This window comes from Carcharhinus amblyrhynchos, chromosome 7 (assembly GCF_965287045.1).
Source record: "Carcharhinus amblyrhynchos chromosome 7, sCarAmb.v2.hapA, whole genome shotgun sequence".
Classification (NCBI taxonomy): domain Eukaryota; kingdom Metazoa; phylum Chordata; class Chondrichthyes; order Carcharhiniformes; family Carcharhinidae; genus Carcharhinus; species Carcharhinus amblyrhynchos.
Genome location: NC_137330.1, coordinates 121,192,670 through 121,208,401, shown reverse-complemented (window position 1 = coordinate 121,208,401; position 15,732 = coordinate 121,192,670). Strand labels below are relative to the sequence as shown.

At 46.6% G+C, this 15,732-nt stretch overlaps 1 protein-coding gene across 1 annotated transcript in view; it reads right to left on the bottom strand.

The window, feature by feature from the left end:
• aida (axin interactor, dorsalization associated) overlaps positions 1–15,732 on the bottom strand; it is a 94,664-nt gene that overhangs the window by 27,272 nt on the left and 51,660 nt on the right. The window contains exon 4 of the mRNA XM_080193059.1: positions 19–73. Coding sequence (XP_080049185.1) covers positions 19–73 — 55 coding nt within the window. The remainder of the gene's footprint in view (positions 1–18; positions 74–15,732) is intronic.

The window sequence follows — 15,732 nt, the reverse complement described above, 5'->3', positions numbered from 1 at the left end:
GGTACAAGGAATACTTACTTGGCTCTAATGTCTTTAGATCTTCCAATTTGAATTCTTCCTGAGTCTGTGTTGTCTATATAAAATTTAAAAATAAAAAAGGAACTGTCATTTCTGATCATAAATCATCTAATTTACGTGATAACTAGAAAGCAAACTTCTTTTGATTCAAGCAGCTTTCACAACCTCAGTAGGTCTCAAAGCATTTCACAGTCAATTCAGTATTTTTGAAGTTTGGTCACTGTCGCAATGGCATGTGGTAGTCTATTTGTACAGAGCATGAATCACACAAACAACGATAAGATAAATAACCAGATAAAGTATCTAGTCGTGTTGTTGAAGATAAACATTGGCGAGTACACAGAATTCCTCTACGCTTTGAAATACGGCCATGGAATCTTTTACATCCTCCAGAAGATGCTGTCTGGGCTCAGTTTAATGTCTCATCTATAAGACAACATTTCCAACAACACTGTACTAACGAATACTGTAAATATGTCTTAAAGGTACAGAATGTGAGTGGAGAGAGGGTTAAGCACAGGTACGACTTGATTACCGTAAAGACTTGCATTTTAACCATTATTTTGTAAATTGAGTTTGTGTCTTTATATGTCCTGTTTGTGATAAGAACTCCCACTCACCTGCTGAAGGAGCAGCACTCTGAAAGCTAGTGGCTTCTGCTATCAAATAAACCTGTTGGACTTTAACCTGGTGTTGTGAGACTTCTACTGTGCTTACCCCAGTCCAACGCCAGCATCTCCACTAATGGATACCTGCAGCTATTACTGAAACAAAGAATTCAGACAGTCTAACTTGTCTTGTTAATTCTGCAGCGAATTTACTTAACCACAGGCTTACTTCAAAATCTTGTTGGTTAAATCAAGCCAATCTAGATCTTGTGTTTCTTCTGCTAAAATCACAACTGCAGGATTATCCAGTAGGGCAAAGATAATCCCTTTACTAGCAGACGTAAGCATGAAGATGCAAATGCATAAGAAAACAAAATGAGTGAGACAGTGCAAGAAAAACATTTGAATGGCCCAAAGGAAATGCACATCCAATCTTCCAGTCACTCCTAAACATTGAATACAGCAGACTACTCAAACACTGGGAAATAATGTGTCCATAAGTGCACTAGAAATCACACTAAATACTGATGGTTAGCACACTGACTCAATCATGAATGCTAAAAGAATCTTTGAAAGATTCTTAGGTATTGAATCACTGATATCATTTTCCCATATCTCTGTTCCTTTCCTGAATGCAGTAAAAAGTCTGACAACCCCAGGTTTAAGTCCAACCGATTTATTTGATAGTAAACTCACTAGCTTTCGAGGTTACCCCCTTTGTCAGATGAATGGAGAGTTCTGGCCTCAAACAGAGCATATAAAGCACAGACAGTTTACAGATTACTGATTAGATTGCGAATCTTTACACCTAAGTCTTAAAGTGGCTAACAATGTGAGTGGAAGGAGCACTGATTACAGGTTAAAGAGATGTGTATTAAGAACATAAGAAATAGGATCAGAAGTAGGCCATCTAGCCCTTCGAGCCTGCCCCGCCATTCAATAAGATCATGGCTGATCTGTCGTGGCTCAGTTCCACATTCCCGCCCTCTCCCCATAACCCTTAATGCCCTCGCTTATCAAAAACCCATCAACCTGTGTCTTAAAAATATCGAGCGAGGCAGCCTCCACCACTTCAACGGGCAGAGAATTCCAGAGATTCACCACCCTTTGAGTGAAGAAGTTCCTCCTCAACTCCGTTCTAAACCACCCCCCCCTTTATCTTGAGGCTGTGCCCCTTAGTCCTACTATCCTTTCTGAGCGGGAAGAGTCTCTCCACCTCTATCCTATCCATCCCATTCATCATCTTATATGTCTCAATGAGATCTCCCCTCATTCTTCTAAACTCTAATGAGTACAAGCCTAGTTTATTCAGCCTCTCCTCATAGCTCAACCCCCTCAACTCCGGTATCAGCCTAGTAAACCTCCTCTGCACTCCCTCCAAGGTCAAAATATCCTTGCGTAACTGCGGTGACCAAAACTGCACACAGTACTCCAGCTGCGGTCTCACCAATGCCCTATACAGCTGCAGCAAGACCTCCCTACTTTTATATTCAATCCCCCTTGCTATGAAGGCCAGCATCCCATTCGCCTTCCTGACCACCTGCTGCACCTGCAGGCTGGGTTTTTGCGACTCATGCACAAGGACCCCGAGGTCCCTCTGCACCATCGCCTGCTGCAGTTTTTCGCCACATAAGTAATAGTCCTTCCTACCATTATTCCTACCAAAGTGGACCACCTCGCACTTGCCAACATTAAATTCCATTTGCCAGTTCCTGGCCCATTTGCCCAGCCTATCTAGATCCTTCTGCAGACTTTCCACACCCTCCGCGCAATTTGCCGTTCCCCCAATCTTGGTGTCATCAGCAAATTTCAACACCATACACTCGGTTCCCTCCTCCAGATCATCTATATAAATGGTAAATAGCTGAGGCCCCAGCACCGACCCCTGGGGCACTCCACTAGTCACCAACCGCCAATCCGAATAGCACCCATTAACCCCCACTCTCTGCCTCCTATTTGACAACCAATCCTCTATCCACGCTAACACCCTACCCCCTACTCCATGCCCCCTTACCTTCTGCAATAACCTCTTGTGAGGTACCTTGTCAAACGCCTTCTGAAAATCAAGATCGACCACATCCACCGGCTCTCCTCTATCCACCGCCCTAGACACATCCTCATAGAACTCCAATAAATTTGTCAGACACGACTTCCCCTTAACGAAACCGTGCTGCGTCTGCTCTATCAAGCAATTCCCCTCAAGATGCCTCGCTATTTCCTCCTTGATGACAGATTCTAACATTTTACCTACAACAGACGTTAAACTAACCGGCCTATAATTCCCTGCCTTTTGCCTGCCACCCTTCTTAAACAACGGCGTAACATTAGCCACTTTCCAATCTTCCGGCACTTCCCCGGAATCCAGCGATGTTTGGAAAATAACCACCAAGGCATCCACTATCACCTCCGCCATTTCTTTCAGAACCCTCGGATGCATTCCATCCGGTCCTGGGGACTTGTCCAAAATCAGTCCCTCCAGTCTGTCGAGCACTGCCTCTCTAGTAACAATAATGTCATTGAGACCCTCCAGTCCTACCACCTTTCCATCGCTAACACCCGGCAAATTATTCACGTCCTCCTCCGTGAAGACAGAAACAAAAAAGTTATTCAATACCTCAGCCATTTCCCCATCCCCTACCACTAAGTCCCCCCTCTCATCCTCTAAGGGTCCAACGTTCACCCTAGCCAGCCTCTTCCTTTTTATATATTTATAAAAACTCTTGCTATCCTTTTTTATATTAAGCGCTAGCCCAGCTTCATAGTTTCTCCTACCCTTCTTTATCAACTTCTTTGTCAATCTTTGTTGACATTTAAACCTCTCCCAATCCTCTTCTCGCCCACTATTCTTAGCTACTCTAAATGCCTCCGCTTTTAATTTAACACTTTCCTTCACCTCCTTCATTATCCACGGCTTATTACCTCTCCTCCTACAGTCCTTTTTAACCATCAGAATAAATTTCTGCTGAGCACCAAGAAAGTTCTCCTTAAAGATCCTCCACTGCTCCTCAGCAGACCTACCTTCCAAAGCGCTCCCCAAGTCCACATTCGCCAATTCTTCTCTCATCCTACCGTACTCCCCTCTGTTCAAACAAAGGACGCGTGTCCGGGAACCCACTTTGTCCTCCTCCATCTGTCTCCAGACAGTACAGTGAGGTTTTGCAAACCCAGGCAAGTCATAGGGGTTACAGATAGTGCGACATGAACCCAAGATCCCTGTTGAGACCGTCCTCATGTGTGTGGTACTTGGCTATCAGTCTCTGCTCAGCGACTCTGCGCTGTTGTGTGTCGTGAAGGCCGCGTTGGAAAATGCTTACCTGAAGGTCAGAGGCTGAATGCCCCTTTCCTGAATGCACAGACACATTGCTATGGTTGAATTCCATAGATTCTAGAGTCCTTCAATGCCTCAGCCAAGGTACTATTTTTTAAATGCATGCCAGATGCATGCATGTAGCATTAAGAACCACAGGGCACGGATACAAAATATTTGGCCAATTATTGTCTGTAAAGCTTTTCAACCAGGAATCGAACAGTGGCAATGTTATTGAATGAGAAATCAAAAAGCTAATCTCGAAGCCTAGACTAATGCTCTGAAGCCATGGGTTCAATCCCCACCCTGGTTGCTGGGGTAAATTTAAATCCAATTAATGAATAAGTTGGAAATTAAAAGCTAATGTCAGTAACAATGATCACAAAACAACCGGATTGTTGTAAAAACTTGTCTGGTTCAGTAATGTCCTTCAGGGAAGGGAAGCTGCCTTCCTATAAGTACAGAAGCTGACAAGGGGGAACCATTGGATATAGTTTATTTACAGAAGGCTTTTGACAAGGTCTCATATAGCAGATTACTATGTAAAGTTGAAGCGCATGATATTGTGGATAATGTACTGAGATGGATAGAAAGCTGTTTAGTAGACATAGAACATAGAACATTACAGCGCAGAACAGGCCCTTCGGCCCACGATGTTGCGCCAACCAGTTACAAAAACAATAACCCACAAGCCTATACCAATCCCTTTTCGTCCATAAACCTATCCAGAGATCTCTTAAATGCCCCCAAACTAGACGCATTTACAACTGCAGCAGGCAGGGCATTCCAATCTCTCACCACCCGCTGGGTAAAGAACCTACCCCTGACATCCGTCCTGTAGCTACCCCCCCTTAATTTAAAGCCATGCCCCCTCGTGCTAGCTTTCTCCATCCGAGGAAAAAGGCTATCACTATCCACACTATTCAAAGACAGGAAGCAAAGATTTGGCACAAATGGGCCTTTTGACGATTGGCAGCCAGTGACTAAAGGATCTGTGCTAGGGCCCCAGTTATTCACATTGGATGAGGGAATCGATTCCTAGAATGGCAGGACTCTCAAATGAGGAGAGATTAGTCAGTTAGGGCTTATATTCATTGGAATTTAAAAGCGAGAGGGCATCTCATAGAAACTTATGAAATTCTAACAGGATTAGGCAGTGTAGATACAGAAAGATTGTTCCTAATGGTGGGGGAGTCCAGAACTAGGCATAATAGTTTGAAGATAAGGGGTAAACATTTTAGGACTGAGATGAGGAGAAATTTCTTCACCCAGAGTAGTGAATCCATAGAATTCACTACCACAGAAAATAGCTGAAGCCAAAACTTGAGTGATTTCAAGGAGGAATTAGATACAAGGCCTTGGGGCTAAAGGGATCAAGGTAGAAGCTGTTGAGGGACTTCACTGGTGCATTCTGGGAGAAGTCAGACCAGCAACATTTACCAAGAAGTGGGAAGCAGAAGATCTGGTGTCAAGGAGCGGTAAGCCTGAAACACTACATCAGTGATTCCCTCTGTCCCTCCTCCTCAAACCAAAAAAAGGTCACTGAGAAGGTAAATGTGAAGGTATGAGTTTTATAATTTTTTTCAAATAATTTCATTGGTGCTCAAAATGTCGGTCAGTGGGTTAAGTGTTGCACTTGTGAGATGCGGGAGATCTGTGATGCTTCCAGTGTCTCGGACGACTGTCTGCAGGAAGTGCACCCAACTGCAGCTCCTTACAGACTGTGTGGGTAGGTTGGAGCAGCAGTTGGATACACTTAGGAGCATGAAGAAAGTGGAAAGTGTCATAGATAGGAGCTTTAGAGATGTGATCATACCCAAGATGCAGGCAGATAGATGGGTGACTGCCAGAGAGGGTGGGCAGTCAGTACAGGAATCCCCTGTGGTCATCCCCCTCTCTAGCAAGTATATCATTTTGGTTATTGTTGGGAGAGATATGCTATCAGGGGATACCAGCAGCTGCACCACAGCTGGTTCTGTTGTTAAGCAGGGAGGGATAAAGAGGACGAGAGCAATAGTTATAGGGAACTCTATAATTAGGGGTACAGATAGGCATTTTTGTTGACATGACTCCAGGATGGTATGTTGCCTCCCTGGTGCCAGGATCCAGGATGTCTCTGAATGGACAGAAAAGCATTCTGAAGGAAAAGGGTGAACAGCCAGAGGTCATGGTACATATTGGCACTAACGACATAGGCAGGAGGAATGATGAGGTCCTGCAACAGCAGTTTAGGGAGTTATAGAAAGTTAAAAGCAGGACCTCGAGGGTTGTAATCTCAGGAATACTCCCTGTGCCATGTGCTAGTGAGGCTAGGAATAGTGCGGCTCAACATGTGGCTAAACAGCTGGTGTACAAGGGAGGGTTTCAGGTATCTGGATCATTGGGGTCTCTTCCCCAGGGCAGATGGGACCTGTACAAGAAGGACGGGTTGCATCGAAACTGGAAGGGCAAAAATATTCTGGCTGGGAGGTTTGCTAGTGTCACACAGGAGGATTTAAACTAGTTTGGCGGGGGCGGGGTGGGAACCAAAGCAAAGGTGAATTAGCTGAAGGGGAACCAGAGAGCAGGACAGTATGACTCGGAGAAACAGCAGGCAGGGTGGGATTGCTAATCAAAAGGGGTCTGGTGGACTGATGTGCATTTATTTCAATGCGGGAAGTGCAACAGGTAAGGCAGATGAACTTGGAGCTTGGATTAGTACTTGGAACTATGATGTTGTTGAACATAAGAACATAAAAAATAGGAACAGGAGTAGGCCATCTAGCCCCTCAAGCCTGCCCCGCCATTCAATAAGATCATGGCTGATCTGATAGTGTTCAGTTCCACTTACCCGCCTGTTCCCCATAACCCTTAATTCCCTTATTGATCAGAACTATATCTACCTGTGACTTAAACACGTTTAACGAAGTAGCCTCCACTGCTTCAATGGGGAGAGAATTCCAAAGCTTCACTTCCCTCAAAAGTTCCTCCTCAACTCTGTTCTAAATTGACTCCCCCTATTTTGAGGCTGTGCCCTTTAGTTCTTGTTTCCTTTCTAAGTGGAAACAATCTCTCTGCCTCTACCCTATCTAGCCCCTTCATTATGTCTCTATAAGATCCCCCCTCAGCCTCCAACAAGTACAGGCCCAATCTACTCAATCTCTCCTCATAAAACAACCTCCTCATCTCCGGTATTAACCTGGTGAACCTTCTCTGCACTCCCTCCAAGGCCAATATATCCTTTTGCTTGTATCCTAGGACGTGTATGGGGTGTCAGGGAGGGATAGTACCTTTGGTGGGGGAACATGTCGCGTCCTTTCAGGGCAGTTTGTCCATCTTTTGTCCCCACCTGGCACTCTGCTCTCACCTGTGGCTCCCGTAGCTGTTTGCATGCGACAGCGGCCACACCCCAGGCAACGGCCTCGACAAGCTGGCTAAACCAGGTAGCCGACAGGGGTCAACCCTCGGTGCGTTAGGGAGTTGTCTATCCCAGCATGTGAAGACAGAGTCCGGTGGATTGAGCAGATGAGACCAATGGAAGGTCCAACGGTCAAGAAGGCAGTCTCTGCAAGTGTCATGGAACGTGAAGAGCAGGACAAAACACAAAAGACGTCCTGGTCATCCACTGCGCCTAGTCCCACCTCCAGCCGTCTTGACTCTTGTCTTACCACTGGATCTAGATGGGAATTGGGAAGAGAGAGTGAGGCTGACGCTGCGCAACTCTCCCTCACTTTAATCCAAATCAAGTGCTAGTTTTGACACCATCATCATCAGTGTCCTGTTCAACCCCTAAAGTCCTGTGGCGATGGGCGAGTGACGAAGCAGCAGATGTGGATACACTGGGAGCTGTAGTCACGGACCTGCACACAGGCGGCTCAGGTCTAACGGTCGTTTTCCACTGACCGAAGCAGCAGTGGAACTCAGCGTCTACCTAGGTGACTGAGCAGTCCTCTTCAGGAACACACTGCTTACCCCCGTAGAATGAGGAAGGAGGTAGAAAAGGTGCCCTAAACATTGCCTGCTTCACTACATGCTGGCCAGTTTACCGTGGCTGGCAGGGATCCTATCTTGCGGTCTAACAAACAAAATAAAACAAGGTGACAGCGCTCACCATTGGAACGTGCGCACGCTTTTGGACAACCCTACAGCAGACAGACCACAGAGAAGAACAGCCTTAGCTGCCAGACAGCTTGCAAGATACAACATCGACATTGCAGCTCTGAGTGAAACTAGTCTCGCCAACATAGGTCAGTTGACTGAAACTGGAGTTGGATACACTTTTTTCTGGAGCGGTCATGGCAGCGATGGGTGTCGTGATGCTGGGGTTGGATTCGCCGCCAGGAGTCACCTTGTTCAAAAACTTGATAGTGTACCCAATGGTGTGAACGACAGGCTAATGACATTACAGCTTCCGCTACAGAACAGAAGTCAAGCCACCCTGATCAGTGCCTATGCCCTCACAATGAACAACCCGGACGAGATGAAAGACAAGTTCTGTGAAGAACTAGACACCCTACTATCAGCAGTGAGCGCTACCGACAAGCTGATCTTGCTTGGCGATTTCAATACAAGAGTAGGGTGTGACACTGCAATCTGGCAGCGAGTGATTGGGAGGCATGGAGTGAGCAAGTGCAACAGTAATGGCCTACTCTTACTGACGACCTGTGCAGCACACGACCTCCTCATCACCAACACAACCTTCCATCTGCCTACCCGGAACAAGACCTCCCTGGACGCACCTCCGCTCTAAGCATTGGCATCTTATTGGCTATGTCATTGTTAGGAGAAAAGACAGGCAGGATGTTGGAGTAACCAAGCCCATGTGTGATGCTGACTGCTGGACAGATCACAGGCTCACTGTCTTCAAAATGAGGCTCTGCATCAGACCCAAGAAGCAACCACAAGGAAGCAAGGTTATGAAAAGAATCAATGCGGCCAAGCTAAAGAACCCCAGCATAGCTTCAGCACTGACTGAAGACTTCGAAGTCAAGCTTGCTGACCTACACCTCGCAGGCAGCACCGAGGACGACTGGTAACACTTCAGGGATGCTAGCCATACATCTGCGCTGAAGATGCTTGGGCCCTCTACCCGCAAGCAACATGATTGGCTGTATGAGAATGATGAGGAGATACAGGCTCTACTTGTTGAAAAGCACCGTCTTCATCGGGCCTGTCAGAACGACCCATCTTCAGCTGCCAAGAAAAATGCTTTTACCAGTGCTTGCAGGACAGTCCAGAATAAACTGTGTAAAATGCAGGATGCCTGGCTGAGCGCCAAGGCAGATGAAATACAGGGATACCCTGACAGAAACGACTTGAAATGGTTCTATGAAGCCCTCAACACTCTCTACAGACCTCAATCTCTTGGGAGTTCCCCCCTCCTGAGTACAGATGGTACAACTCTCATTACAGAGAAGGCTCAGATCCTGCAGAGATGGGCTGAACACTTTGAAGCCGTCCTCAACCGACCGTCATCTATTAACGATGAAGCAATAGACAGGATTCCCCAGGCTGATATCAACAGCACCATGGATGATCCACCGGTAGTAGGTGAAGTCACAAAAGCTGTCAGCCAGCTATCCAGTGGCAAATGCCATACCCGCAGAGATCTATAAAGCTGCTGGTCCTGCACATATCGAGAAGCTCACCAAGTTGTTCCAGTCCTCTTGGAAGAAATGATTCATTCCTCAAAGTTAAAGATGCTTCCATCATACACCTCTACAAGAGGAAGGGCAATCGGCAAGTACGCAACAACCACCGAGGAATCTCGCTGCTCTCCCTTACAGGAAAAACTCTTGCAAGAGTCCTGCTAAATCGTCTGGTCACTCATCTGGAGATGGGCCTGCTTCCAGAATCACAGTGTGACTTCCGCAAAGGTCGTAGGACTACTGACTTGATTTTTGCTGCGTGCCAACTTCAGGAGAAGTGCCAGGGGCAGAATCGCAAGCTCTACACAACCTTTGTTGACCTCGCGAAAGCCTTCAATACTGTAAGCCGACAAGGCCTGTGGAGGATCATGTCGAAGTTCGGCTGCCCTCCCAAATTCAGATGGTACGCCAATTCCACGATGGCATGATGGCCAGAGTACTGAATGGCGGAGAATCCTCTGAGGCATTCCCAGTCACCAATGGCTTCAAACAGGGCTGTGTGCTCGCACCCACGCTGTTCAGCATGATGTTTACTGCATTGCTGAATGATGCCTTCCAGGACAGTGCTGCTGGAATCAGCCTCAAGTACAGAGTGGATGGGAAGCTCTTCAACCTGAGGAGGCTTCAAGCTATTACCAAAGTGAAAGAAACTGTTCTGAGAGATTTCCTCTTTGCCGATGACTGCGCCCTGTATGCTGGCTCAGAGCCAGAGATACAAGTCAGTACGGACAAATTTTCCACGGCTTGTGACAACTTTGGACTCACCATCAACATTAAAAAGACCGAAGTCATGCACCAGCCTGCTTCTCATGCACCGTACACAGAACCCATAATCACAATCAAAGGGCAGAAACCACAGGCAGTAGACCAGTTCACTTATCTTGGCAGCAGCCTCTCCCAAGCAGTGACTATTGATGCAGAAGTTAACTACAGAATAGCAAAGGCAAGTTTTGCTTTCAGTAGACTGTGCTCCACTGTATGGGAACATCGAGGAATCAGCCCAGCAACAAAACTGAAGAATTACAGTACCGCGGTACTCACTACCCTCCTGTATGCCTGTGAAACGTGGACTGTGTATCGAAGGCATGCAAGACAGTTCAATCATTTCCACATGACTTGTCTTCGCAGAATATTGCGAATCCATTGGCAAGACAAAGTACCAGACACTGAAGTTCTCTCTAGAGCAGGTCTACCATCAGTTCACACACTGTTGATGGGACTGCAGACACGGTGGGCAGGTCATGTCATCCATATGTCAGACAAGCGCATACCCAAGCAGCTCCTTTTTGGGGAACTCTGCTAGAAGACGCTCGCATGGAGAAACGTTTCAAAGACACACACAATGCCTCCCTGAAGTCCCCTGACATTGACACGACCACCTGGGAAACTCTGGCACAAAACCACCCTACCTGGCGCTGCCTCATCCCCAGAGGTTGTTAAGCTCACAAAGCAAGGTGTACTGCTGAAGCACAACTTAACACGAGCTGCATAAGTCCAGAGCCACCAACGCAACTACAGTGTCTACACAAGTCTGTCCAAAATATGTGCCAGGACATTCTGTGCCCGAATTGGCCTGATCAGTCATCTTTGGACACACCACAATCAGCTTCAAAATGACTAATGGTGTCAAGGTCCTTATCGATGACAATGGACGATCAGTCTTTTCGCAAATAAGGGGACCAAAATTGCACACAGTACTCTAGTTGCGGCCTCACAAGCACCCTGTACAGTTGCAGCTAGACCTCCCTGCTTTTATATTCTAACCCCCTCGCGATAAAAGCTAACATTCCATTCGCCTTCTTGATCACCTGCTGCATCTGCAGACTGGGTTTTTGCATTTCGTGCACAAGGACCCCCAGGTCCCTCTGCACAGTAGCATGTTGTAATTTTTCACCATTTAAATAATAGTTCATTTTATTATTTCTTCCAAAGTGGATAACTTCACACGTGCCAACATTATACTCCATCTGCCAGATCCTTGCCCACTCACTTAGCCTATCCAAATCTCTCTGCAGGCTTCCTGCATCCTCCATGCAATTTGCTTTCCCACTCATCTTTGTGTCATCAGCAATCTTTATTACCCTACATTCGGTCCCCTCCTCCAGATTGTCTATGTATATGGTAAACAGTGAGCACCGGTCCCTGCGGCACGCCACTAGTCACCAACTGCCAACCAGAATAGCATCCATTTATTCCAACTCTCTGCTTCCTGTTAGATAGCCAATCCTCAATCCACATTAACACTTTACCCCCAACTCCGTGTACCTTAATCTTTTGCAGCAGAATCCATTCCAATCAATTGCCATTAGAGACTCGGATAAGGGAAGGACAGAATTGGCAGCTTAACATTTCAGGATACAGATGTTTCAGGCAGGATAGAGGTGGACGTAGAAGGGGTAGGGGAGTTGCACTACTGGTTGAGGACAGTATCACAGCTGTACTGCAGGAGAACACCTCGGACGGCTCATATAGTGAGGCAATATGAGTAGAGCTCAGGAATAGGAAGGATGTAGTCACAATGTTGGAGTTTACTATAGGCCACCCAACAGCCAGCGGGAGATAGAGGAACAGATATGTGGGCAGATGTTGGCAAGGTGTAAAAGTAACAGGGTTGTTGTGGTGGGAGATTTAAAAAATTTCCCCTACATTGACTGGGATTCACTCAGTGCTAGGGGTGTGGATGGAGCAGAGTTCGTAAGGAGCATCGAGGAGGGCTTCCTGAAACAATATATTGTCCAACTAGGGAAGGGGCCACACTGGACCTGCTATTGGGGAATGAGCCTGGCCAGGTGGTCGATGTTTCAGTAGGGGAGCAGTTCGGGAACAGTGACCACAATTCAGTAAGCTTTAAGATACTGATGTAAAAAGAGAAGTGTAGTTCTCAAGTGAAGGTGCTAAATTGGGGTAAGGCTAATTACAACAATATTAGGCAGGAACTGAAGAATGTAGATTGGGGGCAGATGTCTGGGGGCAAATCAACATCTGGCATGTAGGAGGCTTTCAAGTGTAAGTTGATAGGGATTCAGGATTGGCACATTCCTGTCAGGATGAAGGATAAGTATGGTGAGTTTTGGGAACCTTGGATAACAAGAGATATTGTGAGCCTAGTCAAAAGAGAAAAAGGAAACACTTGTCAAAGCTAGGAAGCTGGGAACACATGAAGTGTGGAATACAAGGAAAATATAAAGAAACTTAAGCAAGGAGTAAGAAGGGCTAAAAGGGGCCATGAGAAAGCATAGGCCAGCAGGATTAAGGAAAATCCCAAGGCTTTTTATACATATATAAAGAGCAAAGGGTAAGCCAGGGAGATGGTGGGCCCACACAAGGGCAAGGGAGGGAATCTATGCATGGAGCCAGAGGAAATGGGCAAGGTATTAAATGAGTACTTTGTGTCAGTATTCACCAAAGGACTTGGTGGATGATGAGTCTGAGAAAGGATGTGTAGATGGTTTGTGTCATGTTGAGAGCAAAAATGAAGTAGCATTGGGGTTCTTAAGAAACATTAAGATAAATAAGTCCTCAGGGCCTGATGGGATACACCCCAGAATATTAAGAGGCAAGGGAGGAAGTTGCTGGAGCCTTGAGAGAAATCTTCGTGTCCTCACTGGCTACAGGGGAGGTCTTGATGTGGAGATGCTGGCGTTAGACTGGGGTAAACACAGTAAGAAGTCTCACAGCACCAGGTTAAAGTCCAACAGGTTTATTTGGTAGCAAAAGCCACTAGCTTTCGGAGCGCTGTTCCTTCATCAGGTAATTGGAAGTTCTGTTCACAAACAGGGCATATAAAGACAACTCAATTTACAAAATAATGGCTGGAACGTGAGTCTATACAGGTAATCAAGTCTTAAAGGTACAGACAATGTGAGTGGAGAGAGGGTCGAGCACAGGTTAAAGAGATGTGTATTGCCTCTAGCCAGGACGGTTAGTGAGATTTTGCAAGCCCAGGCAAGTCGTGGGGGTTGCAGATAGTGTGACATGAACCAAAGATCCTGGTTGAGGCCGTCCTCATGACTGCGGAACTTGGCTATCAGTCTCTGCTCAGCGACTCTGCATTGTCGTGAAGGCCGCCTTGGAGAACGCTTACCCGAAGATCAGAGGCCAAATGCCCGTGACCGCTGAAGTGTTCCCCAACAGAGAACACTCTTGCCTGGTGATTGTTGAGTGGTATTCATTCATCCGTTGTCGTAACGTCTGCATGGTCTCGCCAATGTACCATGCCTCAGGGCATCCTTACCTGCAGTGTCTCAGGTAGACAACGTTGGCCAAGTTGCAAGAGTATGTACCATGTATCTGATGGATGGTATTTTCACGTGAGATGATGGCATCCGTGTCAATGATCTGGCATGTCTTGCAGAGGTTGCTGTGGCAGGGTTGTGTGGTGTCATGGACACTGTTCTCCTGAAGGCTGGGTAGTTTGCTGCAGGCAATGATCTGTTTGAGGATGTGCAGTTGTTTGAAGGCAAGAAGTGGGAATGGTCTTGGTGAAATCAATGACATGTTGAAGGCTCCGGGCAACTAGATGTTGAAGGCTTCGGGGAGTACCCTGGATGACGAAGGGTACTCTGTCCACCACGTCCCACGTTTGTCTGCTGAGGAGGTTGGTGCAGTTTTTGCTGTGGCATGTCGGAACTGTTGAACGATGAGTCGAGCGCCATATCCTGTTCTTACGAGAGCATCTTTTGGCGTCAGGTGGTGTTTGTTCTGATCCTCCTCATCTGAGCAGATCCTGTGTATAAGGAGGGCTTGTCTGTAGGGGATGACTTCTTTAATGTGTTTAGAGTGGAAGCTGGAGAAGTGGAACATCATGAGGTTATCTGTGGGCTTGCGATACAGTGAAGTGCAGAAGTGGCCATTCTTGGTGGAGTTGCGTGTGTTCAAGAATGCAACCGATTCCAGAGAGTAATCCATGGTGAGTCTGATGGTGGGATGGAATTTCTTGAAACAACTGTATGATGATATCAGTGATTGTTCACCATGAGTCCAAAGGAAGAAAATGTCATTGATGTATCTAGTGTATAGCATCGTTTAAAGATCCTGTGCAGTGAAGAAGTGTTGTTCGAATCTGTGCATGAAGATGTTGGCATATTGAGATGCGAATTTGGTCCCCAAGGCTGTTCCATGTGTCTGGATGAAAAACTAGTTGTTGAAGGTGAAGGTGAAGACATTGTGGTCCAGGAAGAAGCGGATGAGTTGTAAAATTGCACCTGGAAACTGGCAGTTATTGGAGTTGAATACTGAGGCAGTTGTAGTAATGCCATTGTTCTGGGGGATGCTGGTGTAGAGTGCCAAGACATCCATTGTGATAAGGAGTGCTCCTGGTTCAATTGCTCTACGTGTGCTAAGTTTCTGTAAGAAGTCTGTAGTGTCGCGACAAAAGCTGGGGGCTCTTTGTACAATGGGTTCTAGGATGCTCTCGACATAACCGGAGAGGTTCTCGCACAGGGTCCCATTGCCCGATACGATGAGACAGCCAGGTGTGTTTGCCTTGTGCATCTTCGGGAGGCAGTAGAGATCTCCAACACGAGGAGTATGTAGGATGAGAGCATGGAGGGTGCTCTGAAGGTCCGGATCAAAGGTCTTGATCGGTCTGTTGAGTTGAAGGGTGTATTCTTTGGTTGGATCTGCAGGTAACTGTCCGTAGTGTCCTTCATTGTTCAGTTGTCGGTACACTTCTTTGCAATGATCCATTCTGTTTAATATGACGATGGCCCCTCCTTTGCTGTTTTGATGACAATGTTGCGGTTGGTCTTGAGAGTGTGGATGACATTGTGTTGTGCTTGGGTAATTTTCGGGGTTTCCTGTGAGTGCGGTTGATGAATCTGGTGTTGACGCACTTCCTGACGGCTTGGGCATACATGTCACGTCGAGGACAGCAGTCTTCCATAGGAGTCCAATTCGACTCTTTCCTCTTCAGTTGCTGCACTGCGAGTCTCTCTGTCGGATATTTCAGTTCGTTGGCTGCCTCATTGTTTGCTGTTCACCTCTTGGGGTTGTGGAAGAACTCCGCAGCCTCATTCGCCTGATTAATTCCTCTGTTTGCTACGAGGTGGGGCAGAAATTGAGCCCTTGGCTGAGAACTTCAATTTCATCTGGTTGAAGTGTATAGTCCAACAATTTGAGAATGAATTTTCCTGCAATGGTACTGTTTTCTATTGTGGTAATGGGAGAGGCT